The sequence below is a fragment of the Theropithecus gelada genome, chromosome 1 (assembly GCF_003255815.1).
Source record: "Theropithecus gelada isolate Dixy chromosome 1, Tgel_1.0, whole genome shotgun sequence".
Lineage (NCBI taxonomy): Eukaryota > Metazoa > Chordata > Mammalia > Primates > Cercopithecidae > Theropithecus > Theropithecus gelada.
This window is the reverse complement of record NC_037668.1, coordinates 94,861,023-94,886,561: the sequence shown is the minus strand read 5'-3', so window position 1 is coordinate 94,886,561 and position 25,539 is coordinate 94,861,023. Positions and strand designations below refer to the sequence as shown.

General features: G+C 37.1%; 1 protein-coding gene across 1 annotated transcript in view; it reads left to right on the top strand.

Moving 5' to 3' along the window:
* Positions 1 to 25,539, top strand: part of SLC35D1 (solute carrier family 35 member D1) — a 57,859-nt gene that overhangs the window by 19,885 nt on the left and 12,435 nt on the right. The window contains exons 9-10 of the mRNA XM_025368586.1: positions 13,387 to 13,454; positions 14,514 to 14,592. Of these exons, the coding sequence (XP_025224371.1) occupies positions 13,387 to 13,454; positions 14,514 to 14,592 (147 nt within the window). The remainder of the gene's footprint in view (positions 1 to 13,386; positions 13,455 to 14,513; positions 14,593 to 25,539) is intronic.

Sequence of the window (25,539 nt, the reverse complement as noted above, 5' to 3'; positions counted from 1 at the left end):
GGCAATAGCAAACAATCTGAAAAGGAAGTCAAGAAAGTAATTCCATTTATAATAGCTACAAATGAAATAAAATACTTTAACTTAAAATTAACCAAAGAAGTGAAAAGTCTCTACAGTGAAAACTGTAAAATACTGATGCAAGAAATTGAAGAGGACACAAGAAAATAGAAAGCTATTCCATGTTCATGGATTGGAAAAATCAGTATTGTTAAAATGTTCATACTACCTGAAGCAATCTACAGATTTAATGCAACCCCTATCAAAATACCAGTGAAATTCTTCACAGAAATAGAAAAAACGATCCTAAAATTTATGTGGAACCACAAAAGACCTGGAATAGCCAAAGCTATCCCAAGCAAAGAGAACAAAACTGGAGGAATCACATTACCTGACTTCAAATTATACTACAGAGCTATAGTAACCAAAACAGCATGGTACTGTTATAAAAACAGACACATAGATCAGTGCAATCTATGTGTCTGAATAGAACACAGAACTAAATCCATACATCTACAGTAAACTAATTTTTGACAGTGGTGCCAAGAACATACACTGGGGAAAGGACAGTCTCTTCAATGTATGGTTCAGGGAAAACTGGGTTTACATATGCAAAAGAATGAAGCTAGATCCCTATCTTCTGCCTTGGACAAAAATCAAAATGGATTAAAGACTTATCTAAAACTTCAAAGTATGAAACTAGTAGAAGAAAATATTGAGCAAACTCTCCCCGATATTGGACTGGACAAGGATTTCTTAGTATTACCCCATAAGCACAGACAACCAAAGTAAAAATGGACAAATGGAATCACATCAAGTTAAAAAGCTTCTGCACAGTGAAGAAAACAATTAACAGTGAAGAGACAACCCACAGAATGGGAGAAAATATTTGCAAATATTTGAAAAACAACTCTATAGGAAAAAATTTAGTAATCTGATTAAAATAATTGACAAAAGATCTGAGTAGACATTTCTCAAAAGAAGACAGATGGCACACAGTCATATACAAAAGGTGCTAAACATTGTTGATGATCAGAGAAATGCAAACTAAAACTACAATGAGATATCATCTCACCTTAGTTAAAAAGGCTTTTATCCAAAAGTCAGGCAATAACAAATGCTGCTAAGGGTGTGGATACAAGGGAACCCTCATACACTCTTGGTAGGAATGTAAATTAGTACAAACACTATGGAGAACAGTTTGGAGGTTCCTCAAAAAACTAAAAATGCAGCTACCATATAGTCTAGCAATACCACTGCTGGGTAAAACCCAAAAGAAAGGAAATCAGTATATCGAGGAGATACCCCCATTTTTATTGTAGCACTGTTCACAGTAGCCAAGATATGCAAGCAACTCGAGTGTCCATCAGCAGATGAATGGATAAAGAAAATGTGGTACATATAAACAATGGAGTACTATTCAGCCATAAAAAAGGACATGCTGACATTCACAACAACACGGATGGAACTGGAGGTCATTACGTTAAGCAAAATAAGGCAGGCACAGAAAGACAAACTTCACATGTTCTCACATATTTGTGGGAACTAAACATTAGAACAATTGATCTGGTGGAGATAGAGAGTACGTGGTTTACCAGAGGCTGGCAAGGGTAGTTGGAAGTAGGGGGGGTGGTGTGGGAGGAAAGCTGGAAGGGTTAAGAGGTACAAAAAATGGTTAGAAAAAATAAGACTTAGTATTTGGTAGCACAACAAAATAATTGTACATTTCAAAATATAACTAAAAGAGTATAATTGGATTGTTTGTAATACAAAGGATAAATGCTTGAGGGGATGGATACCCCATTTACCCTGATGTGATTTATTATTATTATTATTTTGAGACGGAGTTTCCCTCTTGTTGTCCAGGCTGGAGTGCAATGGTGTGATCTTGGCTCACTGCAACCTCTGCCTCCTGGGTTCAAGTGATTGTCCTGCCTCAGCTTCCTGAGTAGCTGGGATTACAGGTGCATGCCACCATGTCCAGCTAATTTTTGTATTTTTAGTAGAGACAGGGTTTCTCCATGTTGGTCAGGCTGGTCTTGAACACCTGACCTCAGGTGATCCGACTGCCTTGGCCTCCCAAAGTGCCGGGATTACAGGTGTGAGCCACCGAGCCCAACCCCTGATGTGATTATTACACATTGCATACCTGTATCAAAATAGCCTCCACCCATAAATATATACACCTACCATGTACCCACAAAAATTAACAATTAAAAAAATTAAAAAAAAAAAGCATAGTTATAGGTAGTGGTAGGTCCATATAACATTTGCTGTCTCCCTTTGATTATGGGATATTGTTTTCACTCCTGGGGTATTTACATTATACTCCTGGCACCTGTAGCACTAAAGACTTTATTCAAAACTGAAGGAAAGCCTAAGAAAGCATCTTTGTATATTAAATCTGTAATCACAGTTACCAGTCTGCTAAGACTGAAGATTCCAGGCCTTGTGGCGGAGAGACTCTTTAGTTCTGTGTCACACGCAGAATGACTAGGTAGGTCATTCTCTTCACAGTGGCTCTTTATCAGAGCTTTCTCTAGAAGCAGAAGTTTTGTTTTAAATTTTTTTTTTTTCCTGATTAACAAAATATATGTTCACCGTCCTTCTGTTTCCTATCTTAGGGAGAATAAAAAATCCACTTACAAATCTACCACCAAGAGATAACAGTGGTGGAAGTTTAAGTGAATAATCTCTTCTGTATGTAAATTCTGTATACATTTAAAGTGTCTGCATTTCAGTCTCTCTGTTGATCCTCACAGGAGGCAGATACAGAGCAGACTGTTTTCTACATTGGTAATACAGGTAGAGTCTCACTGATGTTAAATAACTATCATGGCCACACAGAAAGTTAATGGCGGTTAGAATTAGAACTCCTGCTATTTGACTCACTGATTGGTAACCATGTGGAGCCATAAAGGAAAAAAAAAAAAATTGAGAACATGTTGTTGCCTTGCCTTTGTTTTTTTCCAGCAGTACAGATGGAAAGACTATAGGCTATGGAGCTGAACAGGTACTTACTAGGTAGATATTTTGGACATGTTACTGAATGTTTCTGAGCCTGGTACATAATAGGCACTTAATAAGCAGTAGTTTTTATTTTTTATTTTTAATGCTATCTTTATGGCAGGGAGAATGGGCTCATTTGCACTGTAGGGACTGCCAGCGTTCTGTTTTTCCTACAGCTGTACTTTCTTTTTTTTTTTTTTTTTTTTTTTTTTTTTTTTTTTTTTTTTTTTTTTTGAAACGGAGTCTTGCTCTGTCACCCAGGCTGGAGTGCAGTGGCCAGATCTCGGCTCACTGCAAGCTCCGCCTCCCAGGTTCACGCCATTCTCCTGCCTCAGCCTCCCGAGTAGCTAGGACTACAGGCGCCCGCCACCTCACCCGGCTAGTTTTTTGTATTTTTTAGTAGAGACGGGGTTTCACCATGTTAGCCAGGATGGTCTCGATCTCCTGACCTCGTGATCCACCCGTCTCGGCCTCCCAAAGTGCTGGGATTACAGGCTTGAGCCACCGCGCCCTGCCAGCTGTACTTTCAAATGGCTGCTGCTGCTTTCGTTGCAGCCAAAGATCTATTCCTGTGGCAAAGCAGAGGAATGCAACAGCGTGCTTGTGCCATAGACTGACTTTCTCCAGAGACAGGCCAAATACTTAGAGAAATAAAAAAAAAAATCCCATGAGAATTATTTTTCTGTTTTTGAATTTTATCTGAATGGAATCATATTCATGAGATTTAATATCCATGAGATTTTAATATCCTGAAGATGTCATTATTATGTCCCCAAAGGAGACTGTGCAGTATATATTTGGTGCATTTTTCTGAATCAAATGTAACATTCAGTGTAGAGAGCCTTGGGGCTTAGCATATGTAGACTCATGTTCACCGTATATAACCTGTGTGACCTAAAGTAAGTCGCCCGTCTTCTGGGTATAATAAGATCTGGCCTTTCTCTCCCACAGGATTGTCATGGCAATTAAATGACATGATATATGCAGAAGCACTTGGTAAACCATAAAGCACTCCAAAAATGTATGGCAGCACTTTTTTGTTTTTAATTTTTTTATTTTATCATTTGCTCCTTGATTATCAGGAAGCCTGATAATCCAACTCTAAGTTATCTTCCTTTCCTGGCTAAGTTATTCTTTTACCCCGAAGTCATTAAGAATAGAGAATATTCTTCTTTAGCGTATTGCCCCAAAGCCTGCCTGGGGCCTGGCACACGGGACTTAATAGATGTCAGAATCATACACCGAAAGCAGTGGAGATATTTAGAGCTAAAGGAGAGAAGAAACTTAGGTTTATGAGAGGTTTATTTGAGGTCTTTGCCAAATAATTCTGATTACTGACCACTGATTAAGTCACTGATAAAAAAAATTAAAAGTAATGATATTATAGTAGCTGACATCATTTATTTAGCCAGATTCCCTCCATGTCAGCAATTGTATCCATATTTTTTTGTAATTCTGATCACCCTGTAGGTGAGGCCTTATTATTCATCTTTTTACATATGTAGAAACTAAGGTTCAGAGAATTATCTTTGTCCCTTACCACAACTTATTCTCTATTCTTAATGACTTCGGGGTAAAAGAATAGCTTAGCCAGGAAAGGAAGATAACTTAGAGTTGGAGGAAAGGTTTTAGGGCTGAGATTTCTTTTATGTGTTTTAGCTTGGGTAAATAAAGTCTCTGCTTTTCAAGCTGATCTAATACTCTTGTCACAACTGGAAGAAGCCTTAATACCCGTGCAGTTCTCCCTTACAGAAGCTCAGTCTAGCATAATGAAGCAGTGGTGAGGTGGTAAAAGACACCAGGCTTCTGAATCCCGGTCCTCCTACCTTTCTAGGTACAGTGGCTTTTCCTGCAGGGTATACATAACCTTTCCATTGCCTAAGTGTTGGTTTACTGGGTTGTGCCTTCTCTGTTCAAAGAAAAAACAAAAACAAACAAACAAAACAAACTTAGTGCAAAGCTAATGAGTTATATGCAGTTCAAATGACCTTTAATTATTAGAAGAAAAGTTAAAATTACATATTTTGTTAACTATACCTTAATAAAGCTGGGGGGGGCGCGTGGGGGCAGGAAACAGGGCAAACTGATAGTGTAAGAAACAGTTAAAATGTGAACAATTAAAATGTAAACATACTTGAGATTCTGGTCCAGTTTCAGATAAATGTGAAATAAAATTTTTTTTTTTTAAAACAAATTGTGTAGATTTAACATTCAACTTAAATACAGTTAGTAGCATGTACAGGCAGGTATGTGTGTGTGGGTGTATTAAAAAGCAAAGTTCAGAAGGGTCAGATATTTGAAAACAAAAAAAGCAAAGTTCACCTCATCTGTATGTAGAAAATGATGCTGGGCCACAGATCATGGATGTTTAATCCACTACCGCTAGTATTTGTGCTTAGCGCTTCTAAGTGCATGGAACTCTGCAGAAATGACATATGACACATTTCCTGCTCCCAAGGAAATAGTCTTGCTAGCAGAAGCTGGTCTCCTGAGTCCTAGGCGAGTTTATTGTGCTTCACTGATTTTTCATCAGAGAGGAGGTTGTGTTTACAGGTATGAAAGAGCATAGCATGAGATTGTATGCATGAGTTCTCATATCTTCCATTCATCCAGCAAACAGTTATTAAACACCTACTATTTTCTGATCACTTTGTTAAATACCAATGATACAGAGATAAATCATCAAGGTATTTGCAGTGTCTGTCTGGAGAGATAGTCATGTACATAAAGATGTCCATATATGTACACATACTTAGTAAGGAACCTGATAAAAGTAGCATTTAGTCTTCTGTTGAGTTTGGCAGGAAAGATGCTAATGTGCAACTTAGGTTTTTGGCTAAAGCTTCTTAGTAGAAGCATCATTTGGTACAGGGTTATAATTCAAATCAGGAACTGAATGTGGTCTTTCATTTCCTAGCCATGATGGAATAACACGGACAGGGTTTACCTTCCTGCATTAAGGTACTAGAAAATCAAACATTTATCAAACAACATTTTTCAGTCTTTGGATGACAGGCTGTAAAGGACTGTTAAGAAAGGATGAGAAGAGAAAAGAAAGCTATAAAAAAGACTCAGTTGGAACTTTTAGGGATGAAAAATATCTGAATTGAAAAATAAAGTGGAAGGAATTAACAGATTAGGAGAAAAGATCAGTGCATTAAAGAAGTAATAGAAAATGTCCAAATGAAGTGTATAGAGGAAAAAAGATGGTAAAGCAAATGAACACAGTATTAGTGACCTGTGGGGCAATATCAAAAAGTCTATGAAGGGTGGGGGCAGAAATTTTTTTTTCCCAAAATTTAATGAAAACTTTAAAGGCACACATACAAGGAGCTCAATAAACATAGAATGTAAAGGAAACTGTACAATAAAGAGGAACATTTCTTAATGATAAAATGGGTTAACTCCTCAAAAGGACATAATGGCCCTAAGTGTGTATATTCTTAATGAGAGAGCTCCAAAATATGTGAAGTGAAAACTGATAGAACAGAAAGGAGAAATAGACCAACCCACAATTACAATTGGGATCTTAATATTTTTAACTCAGTAATTGATAAAACAGTGAAACTGAAAATCAGTAAAGTATGGAAGACTTGGATAATACTGTCAACAAGCTTAATCTACTTGACATTAAAGAACATTCCATTCAACAACAGCAGAGTATACGTTCTTTTCAAGTGCACATTGGGTATATACCAAGATAAACTATATTCTAGGCCATAAAAACAGTCTTAATAGTTTAAAAGAATTGAAACCATACAAAGCATATTCCCTGACCAGAACAATATTAAGGTAGAAATTAATGGCATAAAGATATTTGGAAAACCCCCAAATATTTGCAAATTAGCACACCTGTAAATAATTCATAGATGAAGATAAATCACAAAGAAAATTAGAAAATATTTTGAACTGAACGAAAATCAAAGCACAACATAGTGGCTGGGCGTGGTGGCTCACTCCTGTAATCGCAGCACTTTGAGAGACCGAGGCAGGTGGATCACTTGATGTCAGGAGTTTGAGACCAGCCAGGTCTACATGGCAAAATCTTGTGTCTACTAAAAATACAAAAATTAGCCAAGTGTGGTGGCACACACCTGTAATCCTAGCTACTTGGGAAGCAATAGAATCACTTGAATCCAGGAGGCAGAAGTTGCAGTGAGCCAAGATAGCACCACTGCACTCCAGCCTGGGCAACAGATCCTGGCTGTTTTTGTGCCTGTCTCAAAAAACAAAAAAAAACTACAACATAGGAAAATTTCTGGAATGCAGCCAAAGCAGTATATAGAGGGAAATCCGTAAAATTAATTCTATGAATTAAATCCCTAAATGCTTATTTTAGAAAAGAAGAAAGATCTAAAATGAGTGAGCTAAGCCTCTGTCTTAAGAAAGTAGCTGGGGCGAGGTGGCTCATGCCTGTAATTCCAATGCTTTGGGAGCCTGAGGTAGGGAGATTACTTGAGGTCAGGAGTTCACAGCCAGCTTGGGCAATATAGTGAGATCTGTCTTTTAAAAAGGTGCAGGGGGGAAGGAAACTAGAAAATTAAACCCAAAGTAAACATAAGAAATGTAAGATTGTAAGATAAGAATAGAAATCATGCAATGAAAACCAATGAAACTAAAAGCTGGGATTTTTTTTTTTAAAAAAAAGATTAATAAAATTGCTAATTCATAGTCAATTGATCAGGCCAAAAAGTGAGTTTACATAAATTATCAATATCAGAAATGAAAGAAGGACCTCATTACAGAGCAGGTATATTTTAGAAGAGTAGTAAGGGAATATTTTGAACAATATTATGCCAATAAACTTGACAACTGAGATAAAATAGATTCTTGGAAAAGACAAACTGTGTACCTAAAGCTCACTCAAGAAGAAATAGGTAGCATATGAATAGCTCTACTCTAGTAAGTAATTGATATGGTTTGGTTGTGTTCCCACCCAAATCTCATCTTGAATTGTAGTTTCCATAATCCCCATGTGTCATGGGAGGGACCAGGTGGAGATAATTGAATCATGGGGGGGCAGTTTCCCCCATCCTGTTCTCAAGATAGTGGGTTAGCTCTTACAAGATCTGATGATTTTATGAGGATCTTCCCCCTTTGCTGGGCACTCATTCTTGCCACTCTGTGAAGAGGTGCCTTCCACCATGATTGTAAGTTTCCGGAGGCCTCCCCAGCCATGCGGAGCTGAGTCAATTAAACCTCTTTCCTTTACAAATTACCCAGTCTCAGGTATTCCTTTATGGCAGCATGAGAAGAGACTAATACAGTCATTAAATAGTTCTGTTTAATTGAAATTAGTCATGAGTTTTAATTAATAATAGGGCTATTATAGCTCTACTTATGTTAAAGAAATTGAATTTGTAGTTAAAAACTTTCCTCTACATAAAATTTCAGGCCCTGATTGCTTCACTGGAGAATTTGACAAAAAATTTAAGGAAGAAATAATAATAATTCTACATAAATTCTTCCAGAAAACAGAAGATAGAACACTTCCTTGTTGATTTTATATGGCTAGGATTACCTTCTGCCAAAATCTGACAAAAACATTACAAGGGGGGAGAAAGTACAGTACAAAAAAAATCCAGCAATATATTAAAAGGGCAGTATATCATGACCATATTGTGTTTATCTCAGGAATTAAGGTTAGTTTAACATTTGAAAATCAGTCAGTGCGGCTTACCATATTAACAAGAATATAGTAGAACTATAATAGATGCAGAAAACCTGTTTGACAAAATGTGACATCCACTCGTGAGTGTAAAATTCTCAATAAACTAGGAATAGAAGGGAACTTTCTCAGCGTAATAAAGGACATCTACCAAAGAATCTATTGCTAACATATTTAATGGTGAAAGAAAGACTGAATACTTTTCACTAAGATTTGAGCACAAGGCGAGGATGTCTGCGCTCATATAGTGTTCTATTCAATGTTATGTTGTAGAACTTCATCTGTATAATATAGGTTTGAAAGGAAGAACCAAAACTGTGTGTATTAAAAACATGATATATGTAGAAAATCTTAAAGAATCTAGAAAAAAGTGATTGAAACTAATTACCAAGTTTGCACAGTACAAGGTCAATATGCAAAAATTAACTGTAGCTCCACACAATAGCAGTGAACACTTGGAAGCTAAGTAAAAAATACCATTTGTAATACCTTCAGATTATAAAGTAGTTGGGGATTAATTTAGCACAGTATGTTTCCTGTATGCTGAAAACTACAAAACACTAGTGAGATAAATTTTAAAAGACCTAAATAAGTGACTTTTATGTTTATTAATTAGGTGTTTTGATATTAATTTGTCAGTTTTTACCAAATTCATCTATAGATTCAACACCACCCCAACTCTGTTGGAAGATTTTTGTAGAAATTGACAAGCAGATTTTAAAATTTATGTGGAATGGCAAAGGACTTAGTATAGTCAAATCAGTTTTCAAAAATAACAGTTTTAGAGGATTTATCCTACTTGATTTCAACACTTCTTATAAAGCTTCAGTAATCAAGACACTGTGATATTGGATTAAGAGTAGACAGACCGGTGAAATAGAACAGAGAATCTAGAAATAGAAATATACCATGTGGGCAATCATTTTTGTCAAAGGTGTGAAAATAAATCAATGAGGAAAAGATAATGTCTTTAACAAATGTTGGTAGAACAATTTGACGTCTGTATGCAAAATAGTGAACCATGACTATGACCTTGTGGAATATACAAACATTTATCAGGAAAAGTGTTATAGGTTAAATTGTGTCCCTCCCCTTCCAGATTCATATATTGAAGTCCTAACCCCTAGTACCTCACAATATAATCGTATTTTGAAATGGGATGATTGAAGTGTAATTAGTTAGGATCAGGTAATACTGGAGTAGGGTGGGTCTCTAATTCAATATGACTGGTGTTCTTACTAAAAAGGGAAATCAAGGGCCAGCAGGGTGGTTCACACCTGTAATTCTAGTGCTTTGAGAGGCCACGGTGGAAGGATCACTTGAGGCCAGAAGTTTGAGACCAACCTGGTCAACAAAGCAAGACCCTATCTCTACAAAAGAATTTAAAAAATAGTAGCCAAGTACAGTGGTGTACCCCTGTAGTCCCCGCTATTCAGGAGACTGAGGTGGAAGGATTATTTGAGTCCCGGAGTTCAAGGATGCTGTGAGCCATGATCATGCCACTATACTCCAGACTGGTTGACAAAGCAAGACCTTGCCTAAAAAAAAAGGGCCAGTGGTGGGGGGGGTTGGGAAATTAAGACACAGGTATGCACAGAGGGAGAACACCATGTGAACATGAAGTTAGACATCAGGGTGACACCCCTACAAGCTAAAAAATACCAAAGATTGCCAACAAACGACTAGAAGCTAGGGGAGAGGCAAGAAAAAGATTATCTCTCTTAGTTCTTAGAAGGAGCCAACCCTGTAGACACTTCGATCTTGGACTTCTAGCCTGCAGAACTGTGAGGCAACAAATTTCTGCCATTTAAGCTACTCAGTTTTGTGGTGCTTTGTTATGGCAGCTGTAGCAAACTAATATTAAAAGGATCATAGACCTAACTGTAAAAGCTAAAACCATAAAACTAGAAGAAAAGATAGGAGAAAATCTTTGACTTTTGGTTACACCCACGTCTCATTAAAAAGTTATAAGCAAGAATTATAAAAGATAATATTGATCTTAAGACTACATCAACATTAACATTTTTTGCTCTTCAAAAGACACTATTAAAATGCAAGGTGAGGCCAGGTGCAGTGGCTCACGCCTGTAATGCTAGCACTTTGGGAGGCTGAGGCGGGCAGATCACTTGAGGTCAGGAGTTCAGGACTAGCCTAGCCAACATGGCAAAACCCCATCTCTACTAAAAAATACAAAAATTAGCTGGGTATGGTGGCATGCGCCTTAATCCCAGCTACTGGGAAGGCTGAGGCAGGAGAATCACTTGAACCAGGAGGCGGAGGTTGCAGTGACCCGAGATCGTGCCATTGCACTCCAGCCTGGGCGACATAGTGAGAATCTGTCTTAAAGAAATAAAAAAGAAAATGGAAGGTGAGTCACAGACTGGGAAAAAAATATCTGTATTTGATGTATGTGTGTATGTGTAGCATAACATATATATGATTAAGGACTTTTATCCAGAATATATTTTTCAAAACTTGTGCAACTCGATCATAAGAAGACAAATAATGTGAATAAAAATTTGGCAAAAGAGGCAAGGGTGGTGGCTCACCTCTGTAATCCCTGCACTTTGGGAGGCTAGGGCAGGGGGATCACTTGAAGTCAGGGGTTCATGACCAGCCTGGCCAACATAGTGAAACTCTGCCTCTACTAAAAATACAAAAATTAGCTGGGTGTGGTGGCACGTGCCTGTGATCCCAGCTCCTTGAGAGGCGGAGGCAGGAGAATCGCTTGAATCTGGGAGGCAGAGGTTGCAGTGAACTGAGATCGCACCACTGTACTCCAGCCTGGGAGACAGGGCGAGACTCTGTCTCAAAAAAAAAAGTTGGCAAAAGGTTTAGACACTTCACCGAAGAAGAAATGCTGATGTCAAAGAACCACATTAAAAGATACTCAGCTTGATAGTCTTTAGGGAAATGCAAATTAAAATTACAAAATACCATTTACCCACTTGTTAGACTGGCCTCTAACAGTTCCAAGTCTTGGTGAGAATATAGAGCAGTGGGAACTCTCTTATAGTGCTAGTGAGAATACAAAGTTGTGTAGCTACTTTGGAAAACAGTTTGACAGTTTTTTACGAAGTTAAAGATACACCTAACCAAATGAACAAGCAATCCCATTTTCTAGCTATTTACCCAAGATAAAGAAAAACATGTCAATTGGGAGACTTGTAACCGAAGGTTCAAAGGTTCATAATAACTTGTGGAAATAACTCAAATAAATGTCCATTACCTGGTGTTTGGATAAACAAATTGTGGTATACCCACAAGATAGAATATAGAATACTAATTGGCAATAAAAGTGAATGAATTACTGATACATACATAGGATGAATGAGTCCTAGGAGCATAATGCCAAGTGAAAGAGAAGGAAGACACAAGAGTACATGGTATACAATTCCACTTGTAGGAAATTGTTCAACAGTGAAGTTATAGTAACAGAAAGTAGATCAGAGGTTGCCAGGGGCTTGAAATGGAGGGGAGATTGACTGTCAATGGGGAGGAGGGAACTTTGGAAGGAGTTGATTTCTTTATCATGATTGCAATGATGGTTACATGATGATACATTTGTGACTACTCATTGAATTGAACACTTAAAATTAGTTTATTTTTCATGTATTCTACCTCAACAAAGAACTATAAACAAACTGTCTATGTCTGTCAAGCCCTGTTAGGAATGTGATTAGATAAATGTGATGTGGGTCCTCCAGGGAGCTCAGTCTGTGGACATGGTATGGAAAGATTTACAGTTCAAAGGGACAAGAACTCTAGGGAGGAGTGCTGAGGCACAAAGGAAGGAGTATTTGATCAGGGAAGGCCCCACAAGGGAGCCTTGAGTTTTAATTTGATGGCTGAACAGGAGTCAGACGAATGTTGAGGGGAAGGACATTCCAGGCAAAGGCATGCAAGTAGGAAACTGTATGTTATGTTTTATAAGCCACAGGGAGCCTGGTATTGTTGGAGCCCTGGTGTCATGAGGTTTATGTGGAAGTAGCAAACGTTGAAGCTGGACCGGTTGGCGGAGATAAAAGGTGGAATGTTTCTCACATTTGCTTATCGAACTCCTATTGCAAAAACAACTAGGTACTTGAGAATCCATTCCTCTTGGACAAGAGATGAGATTATCAATGTGCCCTTTCATTTCTGTTTATTCCTTTCCTTTTGGCTTAACACAGACAACACCACCACCACAAAATACCTTGTTTTTAGAATTAACAGTTTTAAAACTTTAATTCTCCTTGAATAGACCTCAGCTGAATTTGTATAAGTAAGGCCGTATTTAAGCTTTCACCTGTTACAGAAAGGAAACATGTTTTGATGTTTGAGAAAGCCTTTAGTACTAGCACATTAATAGCCATCTGAAAGAACTGAGATTAGCCAGATATGGCTTGTGCCTTCAAGGAAATGTCAGTTTCTTTGCACCAATAGTGAGAAGTATAAAATCCCCACATTACATTTTGGATGAGAGAAAATCTTATGAAACGACTTACTAGTTCAACTCTGTATACATGAAATCTTTGAACATCACTCTCTATCCTTGCAGTAATTCAGGGAAACGTATACCTGTGTGTGTGTGTGTGTGTGTGTGTGTGTCTGTGTCTGTGTCTGTGTCTGTGTCTGTGTTAGAGGCAGACTCATAGAAGGATTTACATTAAAACGGGATAGCTGATTTTGAAGGCCTGGTCTAAAATTTAATGCTTTCTTGTGTGTTGCAGGCTGTGGAGTTTGAAGGCTGGGCCGACACCCTCTTTCTTCTGCAGTTCACCCTCTCCTGTGTGATGGGGTAAGCCTTTGCTACCTTGTTAGCAGATAGTTTTCCTAAAGAAATAGGTTAGAGAAATTTGCGTGCCTCATTTCTCAGTATTATCTTTTTAGGTCTCCTGAGTGTGTCAGCCTAGGATAATTAAGCCTCCAGATTCAGGTGGTTTCATAGCCCTTGGGAATGTGCTCTTAGGGCTACTGAATTGATACCTTAGAAGGATGAAGAAAAGAAACAGTTTACCTGATAACCTGCTGTTTAGTAAGCACCATCGTATTTCAACATGCATTATATAGTTTTATCTCTATACTGACCATTTGACAGATAGAACTTTAGTAAATTGTCTAAATTTGCACAGTTTGTAGGTGGCAGTGGCAGCATTTGAATTTGGGGCAGTTTGACCCCTCTTTACTATGTTTTCTTCTTCATAGAAGAGAATATGTAGAGGATGAGAGGATACCTGCAAACATGCCTCTTCTCCTCACCTCCATGTTTCTCTAATGTGTTTTTTTTCCCTCAGCTAGTCAGTTTAGTTGCTATTTGTGACTGGATCTGGCACACAGTGAGCAGGTGCTTCAAAATAAAGTTGACCTGATGCCTTGGTACTAAGTCAGGCTCAGAAGCCTCAGTGTAAATCAGAGGCTTTGTATCTCCTCTTAAAGTAGTTTTAATTTGGTTTTCTTCAATATTTAAGGATCTCTCTTGCCTCCATCTGGCCCAGAGGACATGTTGTCCTTATGGAAGGTGCACAACTGCGTTTTAGGGTCTGTGAGCTCTGAGCTTTCTGTCTGGCTTAGGCGTATTAGTAGGAAGCATGATCTATAAAAAGTCATGATTGTAAGAGATGGTTCAGGGTTTTGATGAGGGCAGCAAGGAAAAATACTTGGTAAGGAGATGAATGTGTTTCTCTTTAGTGAAATTTTAAAAATTCTGAAGCTGCAGTATAACAAGCAGTGAGGTGAGGAAAATTCATAGCTGGTCAGTGACTAGAATGTGCTGGCCTGGCCAACACTGATTGTTTATCTTAGCTAGAGATTACTATAAAGTAAGAAACTGGATTTTATACCTCTTCCTTCATTCTAGGTTTATCTTAATGTACGCCACAGTACTCTGCACGCAGTATAATTCTGCTCTTACAACTACAATAGTTGGCTGTATTAAGGTAAGTAGAAAAACTACTGTTATCTTTTTGGTACCTGCGTTATTTGAAAATTGTTCCTTTAAGATAAGAGTCTGGCGATGGCCTTTAAGACCCAAATCGTTATTTCCTCACATAACTGTCTTAGTTTGACAAATTGTGGTGATAGTTTCTGAAACAGTCTTTAAGAATGCAGGGAGGGCATAGTCTCTACTTGGAGGCAGCTTAGCTCCGAAGAGCATGGGAAAAGGAAAATGTACTATCTGAATAGAGGAAGGAATAGAATTAGATCTGTTTCTGACAGGGCAGGTTAATAGCTTGGTAATGATAAGCCTGTCCGTTTAACCCCCAGTGAGAACTACTGTGTTCTCTGCCTCACTGAGATCTGGCTGTTTTGTAGGGAAAGGATGCTGGCCAGAAACTAATCGGGAGAGTTTTCCTATGCCTGAGCCAAACCTTAAATGGCTCACTTTTGAAAGCTGCGTCTGACATTTCCAGTGATCTCATTTCCTCCTGATCCATTTTATTTGAGGGAGACTAATTTGTCTTCAGCCAGGAGAACCAAGTTGACTCGAATATTGAGCTAAAGTTGGTGGCTTGAAGCCTGAGGCCTCTTTCATCTGACTCTGTGATTCCAGTGCTTTATGATTCAAGAGGCCGCAGCTTGTCTGAATTCCAAATGAATTAGCCAAGTGGGCCTGCTTCCTTAAAAAGGCAAGACCGAGAGATGTAGATCCTTAATGTTTGGGGAAAAGAGGGCCATTACCCTTGTGCCTTCCTTTCTGATGCCCCAGTACTCAGTGAGGGAAGGGGTTTCAGAGGTCAAGTTTTTACTGCTCTGCTGTTTATCTTTGTAGTTTCAATAGAGTGGTGCCCACCTGATCTCATTTTAGAAACTAGATTGGGTTAAAACTCCAGAAAGTCTGTGGTTTCAAATCATGAAATTGGACTGTTTGTTGTGAATAGAATTCCAAATTATATAACAGGTCAACAGTGTGAATCTGTTTTGAAAGCTAGAGACATTCCATATGCCAGGCTGACTGAGACAGCTTTAGGCCCCTCCCCCAAATTAGCTCTGGTTGTGTTTTGGTTTTGTAAAGTGAATGCTTCAAAGGCAAAGTGGATGGCTTGCCTCTTCAGTATAAGAGCAGTGAGAATATGAGAAATAGGCCATGTTTTTAGCTAAGGAGAGGGATGATGCAGGAAAGCCCATGTTTAATTTTAATAAGTAAACCTATTTGCCTGGAATTTCTTAGTGTACTTTATCATTATCAACATGGGATACAAATAGTCATTCTTGCTTACATAAAGTTTATACTTTCCTTTTGATACATGTTTCTCCTCACAGTAGTCCAAGAACTCCATGGATTTACTCATTCCAGGGTGTTTAATTTTACTTACAAACTCCACAGGGAGGCAAAAACTGAATTGTCTGATTAGTTTACTACTGCTCTTGCTTCCTACTGGTGCAGGGTATCACTGTTGAAGGATGGCTTGCACATGCGGACAGATGGGAATCGCTGATACCCTTGCAGGGTCGAAGTCTCACAGGACACAGTGGAGCTTCTGTCATTAGCGTCCCAGTCGTAACCCATTTAGCTCAGCCATTCCTCCTACAAGAGGCTTTAAGCTTCCTTCTGTGCTTGAGAATCCCCTGCAAATCCTTAGGGTCAGCATTCCTTTTTCTCTTCAGGATGGTGGGAAAATCACTTAGGATAACTCGTTAAAAGTAGAAATTCCAAGGCCTACCCAGATAGACTCAGTCAGAATCTCTAGAGTAAAGGTTAGAAATGTTTATGTTTAACAAGGTTGCCAGGCAGTTTTCAGGTATACTAAAGTTTGAGAATTGCAGTCTTAGTTTTGACCTATTGTGACTCTTCTGTGCTTCCTGATAATTTCTTTTTTGAAGACGTTGGTGTCTTTTCTTGATAGCCAGCCTTGCTTAGGATACCCTAATATATACCTACAGGTTTTCCAACTTCTGATTTCGAGCAGCATGGGTTGGATTCTGTCCCCTTCATTTCTGAAGTTCCTTGGGCAACTTACATAATTAATCCCTGGATCTCTGTATTCAAATGAGGTCCTATTATACACTTTCCTAAGTTGGTCTGCTAGCCTTGTTTATTGTTACATGATACTTAATTTTATTTTTTCCCTTCAAATAATAGGAAAATCCTTTCTAAGGCAACCTCCTGTCTTCGAGGCTGACATAATTTTGAAGGTTCTCTCAAAGGGTGTTTTATTAGAAAAATAATTTTGAAGTTTCTTTTTGGCCTTTTTCACTGTGTCATTTTACTTTGTGTCTCATAGGCCTAATCTAGAGGCCTGTGAGAAATAGAGAAATATATTTTGGGGTAAAATATTTTAATTTCCTTCAGTCCTCACTTTAAAACTTCCAAAAGTTTTATATATTAAAAGCCATTTGGGCCAGAGGTCATTTGAGATAGACAAAGAAGTGAGAAAACAAATTTAGGTAAGCAGAAAAGAGTAAATTTAAATACATTGTCCCATATCTTTTTTTGGTCATAGTCCTAAGAATGGATTAGTTTAAACATTTGTGTCCCATTTTAGGAGGTGGCATTGTAGATACACTAGGCCTCTATGTATGATGAAGGCAAACAGATCTTTAATAGGAGGTGTTTTTATGGAAACAGAAGAAAAAAACTAAGGTTAATGTCTGGAGTAGTATATAGAGTTTTGTAGAGTCCTTGAAGTATCTTCAGATTGCAGTGGCAATCTGACAGACTTTACTGGATTATAGTTCAAATCACTATTGAAATAGTGAACTTTCTGAGTAGTGTATACATCAGTAGGCATGAAGGCTGTTTGTGTGTAACTTGTGATTTTTCCTGAAGTTTAAGTTGTCTAGTTTCAGTTTATAGGGCTTTAAGAAAAGTACAGTTTTAACTTGCAGTGACTTAAAGTCAAAAATGGAAGAAAAATTTGAAAATGTTAGTTTGGAAACCTGTATCCAGGAAAGAATTTAGGTTTTAGTCTAAATATTAGAGAAGTAATAAAAACAACAGTGAATGAGGCTAGAATCTAATTTAAACAGGTGTGCTATAGTTTTATTTGAAACATATTTTTTTCTCTAGTCTCCCATTTTTACCAAAGATAAATCATACAGGATCAATTTATTTGTAAAATAAGTTTAAGTCTTATTATACTTGGCCTGCTTATTTGTATAAAGTGTAGTAAGAATAGCGATTGGCCATATAGGCTCTTTTTAGATTAGTTTTGTTGGAACTTTTAAATAAGGAATTTTAGATTATTAGACCTTTAAAAGCCTCAAGGCCAGGAAGCTAAGCCAAGGATTTGCCACCAGACTCTAATACCTGTAACAAATTGGGTGAATCTTTCTCCTTTTGATATCATAAAATAACTTGAGGTCCCTTGGCCTGTCAGAAAGTTACATTTTTTGTTTATCACAGGTCAGGAAGCTTGTAAAGGAACTCTGTAGACAAGGGTCTTTTTATTGACTTTATAAAGTCAACTTTAATTTCTTAAAGTGGTCTGGTTGCATCTGAAAATATGTTATTTTAGTCACAGCCTTGGTAAAATAACCAGTGTCTCTAACTGTGTCCTGTTACAAAGAAAACAGATGTGTATTGAACTTACCTAAACAGTTATATTCTGATAAGTTAAGAATATTTATAAATAGTTTTTAAATTTGGAGAAATTAGAAAGATACATGTTTTAAATTTGTTCACAAAGTATATTTTACTCAATTGTTGTAAATTATAAGTAGTTTAAAAGAAAAAAAGTTTTTTGACTCTGGCAAACACAGCATTTTTTTTAAAGTCATAAAAATTACTTTAGTCTTTTACTAATGTAATTCCATGTAATTAATTCTTATTCTGCTGGATGTTAGGTTAGCAATCCTCATGAATACATCAGTTTTTTAACTAGAGTACTGAAAGTTTTCACCTAGTCTAATGGTCTGATCAATAAAGTTACCAGAAACCTGTATTTACAACTACTTATCAGGGTCTTTTTTATTAATTTCTCTGAAGAAAAAGCAAATTTTGGACTCTACCCGATTGTAAACTGCATTTTGAGAAGAATCAAAGTAAAACAGTAATTGTCAATGGACAACAAAAGTCTTAGAATAGTTATACAATTGACAAGGAAATTTGGTTATTTCACTGGCATATACCAATTTAACATAATCATAATTATTACTGATAATATATGTGAAGACATTTCAAATCTTTAGGAATCTCATAGAGATTTAGAACATATGTTAATAACACATTTATATAAATATAACGCAGAGAGAGTTAAGCACCATTTTTTAAATGATTTCCATTTGATTTTAATATACTGAATAAGGCTAATATGTTTCTCTTGGACTTCTAGGGGCCCTATTATCTAAAAAGTTAGTTTGAGGTAAAAAAAAAAACTGAATTTGAAATTTTGATTTGGGGAAATATGTCAGATATCAAAGGTTTAAAACAAGATTATAGGCCACTAAAATATGTCATTTATTTAGTCAACGTGATAATTTAAAGATTTTAAAAAGCAAAACCTTTTACTCTTGGTGGAGACTTATAAGACATAATAAAGACACCATGAGTTATACTGAATCTGTTTTTCCCTCTCCCCCTCTTTGTTTTTTGTAGTTTATTTAGAAGGTAAATAAAATTTTAAAAATTATTTTTTATTAATACTACATGAAAAATTTGTTTAAAAGAGAAAACTGCCCGGGCTTGGTGGCCCATGTCTTTAATTCCAGCACTTTGGGAGGCCAAGGTAGGGGGATCACTTGAGGCCAGGAATTTTAGACCAGCCTGGCCAACACAGTGAAATGCTGTTTCTATCAAAAAATATAAAAATTAGCTGAGCATGGTGGCGTGCACCTGTAGTCCCAGCTACTTGGGAGGCTGAGGCAGGAGAATCACTTGAACCCATGTGGCAGAGGTTGCAGTTAGCTGAGATCGCACCAGTGCACCCCAGCCTGGGCAACACAGTGAGATCCTGTCTCAAAAAAAAAACAGAGAAAATTAGATTTTATTTTTGTATTAGTGTATTATTAATGTTAATTTTAATAAAACCTTGTAAATAAATCTATTTAATTTTAATTAGTTTAACCACAAGATTTTTATATGTTTTTAAATAGCCTATTAAATTTAAACATTTTTAAAAATATTTATTTTTACTTTTTTAATTAAAAAAAATTAATTTATTTTTACTTTTTAAATGTTTATACTAGGCAATATCTTTATTTTTACAAAAACATTTTTATGTTTTTTTATAACCTTTATGAAAAACATTTTCCTTTTTGAATATACTTTGCATATTGAATTGTTTATTTTAATATCTAGTTTATGTATTTTAATTATGATAGTATCTCTTAGTAATTCTTATTTTTAGTGAAAAAACCTAGGAAATAAGTAATTTTAACTATATGTAGAGTGCAAAACAAAGAATAGAGCTGTGAACACAATGCCTGGAAGAGTTAATCCTTAGTATGGCCAAGAGACATGGTTGGGCTAGGGAGGACAGGGCCTGGGTGTTGTCCCTAGACCTCACCATGGTTGTTTGCCTAGACATTAGAATCTAAAGTCTCAAATTTACAGACATAAGCTCACAGATAAATTAAGCAAACATTAAAAATATTATAGAAGTAACAGTTCTGTGACTTTAAAACATTTAGTAGAGCCAGTATAAACCTGTCTGATCAATCCAACCAGGACAAAAAAAAAAAAATCTGACTTAAAATTTGAAGACATTTTAATTTTATTTTACTAATAATTTTTAAACTTTTAATTTATTAAGGATTACTAAAATCATGTGAACTTGAAAATTATTTGTGCTTATTTAATTTATGAGTACTAACTTATCAGTTAATTTGATATGTAGACAGTATATATACACATAGACATGTATATATAAAAATATAGATGGACACAAATAAAGAGTTTATAGCTTTGGTTTTAAAATTTTAGCCATAAGACCAGTAAAACTCACTAGTTTAAAGGAAAGTTGGATTTAAACTTTGTCTTTGTAAGTGAAAAAGATTGAAGTGCATCTGTCTCACATGGCCCAAGCCCTTATTGTGTTTTAGAGAAAATAGGGTAGTAAATTATGTTTTATAGTATGGAGAGAGAATTTATATTTTTTAAAAGGAGTTTGAATGGTTAGTGGAAGATTAAAAATGGATGTCAAGGTAACAGAATTATAGGAACTTACAGGATTTTATAAGGGCACTAATTTTATTTAGAGGGGCATTGTAAAATTTAGTCTGTTTTTTAACTGGATCACTGAGCTCAAGGCAGAGCCCATTAAGGAACAGGGTCAACAAAGTATCTGTACTTTTTAGGGCCTAATAATTAAAATATGCGGAAAGTAGGCACTGTTGAAAGGCAGAACATACAGAGCTTTAAAACTTTAGAATTTTACTTTTACATTGAATCCCATATCCCCAGAAAGAAAAATGCCATGAAACCAGGTTATGCAATGCCTGTATAGTGTACTTTGATACAAAGACATTTTTTAAAGTATTTAAACTACATCTTTTAAATCTAAACTCACAAAGAAACAAGTAGTCTCTTGTAGTAATAATCGTTTACTGTAAACAGCTGTTACCAGTCACCTCTAAAACTGTAGCTCTTATGGTGGTGATGACTCACCACTCATCACACACACAAAGGTCACTTTCTCCCACAGTACAAGAAAGGGGGTAGATGGCATCCTTTTTTGTGTTTCTTAAGGGATCTCAATCATTAGAAGTCCCCTCTAGATTCTTTTATGTAGTACCAAAGACAGCAAAGAGGAGGAAGGAGGAATAGGAAGGAATAAGAGTAAATGGGAGAGAAATATATATTTTTTGAGACAGGGTCTCACTCTGTTACCCAGGCTTAAGTGTAGTGGCACAATCATGGCTCACTGCAGTCTCAACCTCCCGGGCTCAATTGATCCCGCCATCTTAGCCTCCTGAGTAACTGGGACTACAGACATCTGCCACCATGCCTGGCCAACTTTTATTTTATTTTATTTTTTTATAGAAACAGGGTTTTGCCATGTTGCCCAGGTTAGTCTTGAACTCCTGGGTTCAAGTGATTTGCTCACCTCTGCTTCCCAAAGTACTGGGATTACAGGTGTGAGCCTCTGTGCCTGGCCCAATTTCTAAGAAAGGAATTAAAATATAAGAGTCTAACTTTAAAAAAATAATTTAAAAAAAAGTTTTAGTCTACTGAAAAAAAATTTAAGAACAGGAGATCTCTCTCTCTCTCTCTCTCTCTCTCTCTCTCCAGGATATATGTTCTTAAATTATATATGTATGTATAATTTGAACATCAGGTTTTAATTAAGCTGGCTTTTAACCACAAAGCTCTTTTTAAAAAATCTTTTTAAAATCTATTACCAGATTTTAGCTGGGGGGACAAACAGATATTTTTGCCTTTTGAATTTTTTTTATTGAAGATACCCTCGCAAGTGAAACTAGTAAGACTTAACCAAAGTTATGACTTAACTAAGGATGCACTTGGCATTTCTAAAGAGGTGGATGGGTACCCCAAAAAGTCAAAGTCACATGAATATTGAGCCAAAAGGGGCCGATTCTCTGACCAGGAATTGAACCCAGGCTGTGGTGGTGAATTGCCAGCCATAAGGTACAGCAACCTTTACTGTGAATCCCACTGGGGATCTAAAGCAGGGAGTGTGAGCTTACAAAGGATTTTAACTTTATTTTAGGTCAGATTTTTGCTCCTTTAATTTTGTCAAGAGAATTTTCAAGACTAACCATGACACTATTATGTGTCTTTTAAAAAAAAAAGTGACCTTCTTATCAATTGTTTAGAATAAGAGATCTCTTAAAATTTTTTTTTCTTTTAATTTGGGAGTCTAATTTAAAGGATCCATCTTTTGACTGTTGAATTTTTAATGGTGTACTTATTTTAATAGTGACTCAATCTAATAGTCTCTTTATGGAAAACCCAGGATGTAATTTTTTAGGTTTAGAAATGTTTTCTTGGAGAGGGCATAGAAGAGCCTACTATCCCAAAGTTCCCATGCCCCGCCCCCACAAAAAAAATGTATTGCCAAGAATAGGCTCAGATAGTGAAAGGTTCTAATTATCATGGATGGTCTCCAGTAACCCACAAATATATGGGGTCCCACCAGTCACAGACCTGTTAATCTGTGACAGTGGGTAGGCCCTCATAGGATTGGACTTTTTTCGTACTAAGCAGGCAACAAAGGTTGAGATGACAAAAGCCCCTTGTAGATGAGACTTTTTATGACAGACTCTCCTAAGAGCTTGACACATTTGGAACAAAATCTTGGGTTTCTAGCCATTTTTAGACTGGCCACGTGACATGACTCAAAAGTCATGCCCCAAGATGGCAGAGACCAAGAGAGAGTGTGCTTCCACTTGATCAGAAGTCAAACTTTCCAGGGCATAAAATGACAAGAGAGAACCTCAAGCAGTACCCTAATTTTTATGACAGCAACACAGACAAAGATAAAGGAAAAGACTATTTTGAGGAAGAAAGGAATCAAACAATTTGAATATTCATGCCACAGGTACCAAAAGCTACAACCAAGACTCGTCACACAAATCTTTTTCTCCCATTAATCAAGATTGGGGCTCGGTGGCTCTATAGGTGGGCGTGGTGCCTCAACTCCTGTAATCTCAGCACTTTGAGAGGCTGAGGCAGGTGGACTGCCTGAGCTCAGGAGCTCAAGACCAGCCTCAGCAATATGGTAAACTTCATCGCTACCAAAAATACAAAAAATTAGCCAGCGGTCCCAGCTGCTTGGGAGGCTTAGGTGGGATGATTACTTGAGCCTGGGTTGCAGAGGTTGCAGTGAGCTGAGATTGTGCCACTGCACTCCAACCTGAGAGACGGAGGGAGACCTGATGGCAAAAAATACAAAAAGATTCTGGAGAGGAAAAAGAAAACAGTGATTTTTTTTTTTTTTTTTTTTTAAACCATCCACTTGATCAGATTCCACAGGGAGAAAGAGGTCTGGAGCCTGGCTGGTAAGAAATTTTTATCTTATGCTGGTTGATGAGGTCCTGGATTATCTTTGCTGCAGCTTCCAAAAGAGCAGAACAGCTTTGGTGACCCTGCTTACTGTGTCAAAACTGTAGGGACCAAGGGAAAATTTGCTTAAAAATCAGCTCACAAAAGACAGACTAGTAAAATAAAAGGTATCTAATTTATTAATGTGCATATGGAGAATATTGCAGAGTGACCACGTAACCTCCCAGGGGGGTGTAGAAGCTTAGGTACTATCTTGAAGTTAGAGAAAGAATGGGGGCTTAGATTGGGCAAAATAGGTTATAGGAGGGACAGAAGGCTTGGCTAGCAAAAGTGGTCTTGTTATACAGATGAAACCTCACGGGGAGCAGCCCTTGGAGACAATAGATGATAAATGCTTTTTTAGACCTTGAAAGGTGTCAGACTCTCAATTAATGTTTCCTAGATCTGGACAAGGGGAGGCCTGGCTGCAGTCAGTGTAGATTTTTCTACAAATGTAAATTTCCCTCACAAAAGACAGCTTTGCAGAGCTACTTCTTTTTGCTAACTTTCTGACAGCTATCTTAATTACTGTATGTTAAAGAAATATATTTGGGGGTAAAATATTTGGATTTCCTGCAACTCCAAATCTGAAATCCAAAATGCTTGCTCCACAATCTAAAACTTTTTGAATGCCGACATGATATTCAAGGGAAATAATCATTGAAGCATTTGGATTTTTGAATTTGAGATATTCAACTGGCAAGTGTAATGGAAATATTACAAAATCTGAAATCTGAAATATTTCTAGTCCTGAGTATTTGGGACCTGATAAGGGATATTCAGCCTCTAGTTTAAATTTTAGAAACTTATTTTTTGTTTTTATGGTCTTAGGATAATTAAAAGGGAGCCAGAAGATGTTTGCACCTGGGAGTGTCAGAAGTGATTTTAGGTATAATACCTTTGAGATGACTTCCCATGTGTTTTCTTAAGATACCAAGGAAGATTCCTCTAAAAACAGTCATTATATTGGTAAAGTCCCCACATTCCCTTTTTTCCATTTTAGAAGAAGAGGCAAAGATACTTTAGGTTCTGGGGGTACATGTGCAGGTTTGTTACATGGGTAAATTGTGTGTCACTGAGGCCTGGTGCACAGACCATCCTGTCACCTAGGTAGTGAGCATAGTACTCAACAGGTAGTCTTCCAGCTCACACCCCCCTTTTACCCTCCCACCTCAAGCAGCCCCCAGTGTCTGTTGCTCCCATCTTTGTATCCATGTATATCCAGTGTTTAGCTCCCACTTTCAAGTGAGAGCAGGTGGTGGTTGGTTTTCTGTTCCTGTGTTAGTTTGCTTAGGATAATGGCCTCCTGCTGCAACCATGTTCCTGCAAAGGACATGATTTCATTCTTTTTTGTGGCTGCATTGTATTCCATGATGCTTATGTACCACATTTTCTTAATCCAGTCCATCATTAATGGGCATCGTGGTTGACTGCATGTCTTTGCTATTAGGAATAATGCTGCAGTGAACGTAAGAGTACATGTGTCTCTTTGGTAGAACAATTTATTTTCCTTTGGTGATATAACCCAGTAGTGGGATTGCTGAGTCAAATGGTAGTTCTGTTTTAAGTTCTTTGATAAATGTCCACACTGCTTTCCACAGTGGCTGAACTAAATTTACGTTCTCCCCAACAGTGTATAAATAAGCATTCCCCTTTCTCCCCAACGTCACCAATATCTGTTGTTTTTTGACTTTTTAATAATAGACATTCTGACTGATATGAGATGGTATCACATTGTAGTTTTGATTTGTGTTTCTCTGATGATTAGTGATGAGCCTTTTTTCATATATTTATTTGCTGCATGTATGTTTTCTTTTGAGAAATATCTGTTCATGTCCTTTGCCCGTCAATGGTGTTATTTGTGTTTGTTGAATTAGGTTGCTTATCAATTCTGGATATTAGACCTTTGTCCAGTGCATAGTTTGTGAATATTTTCTCCCAT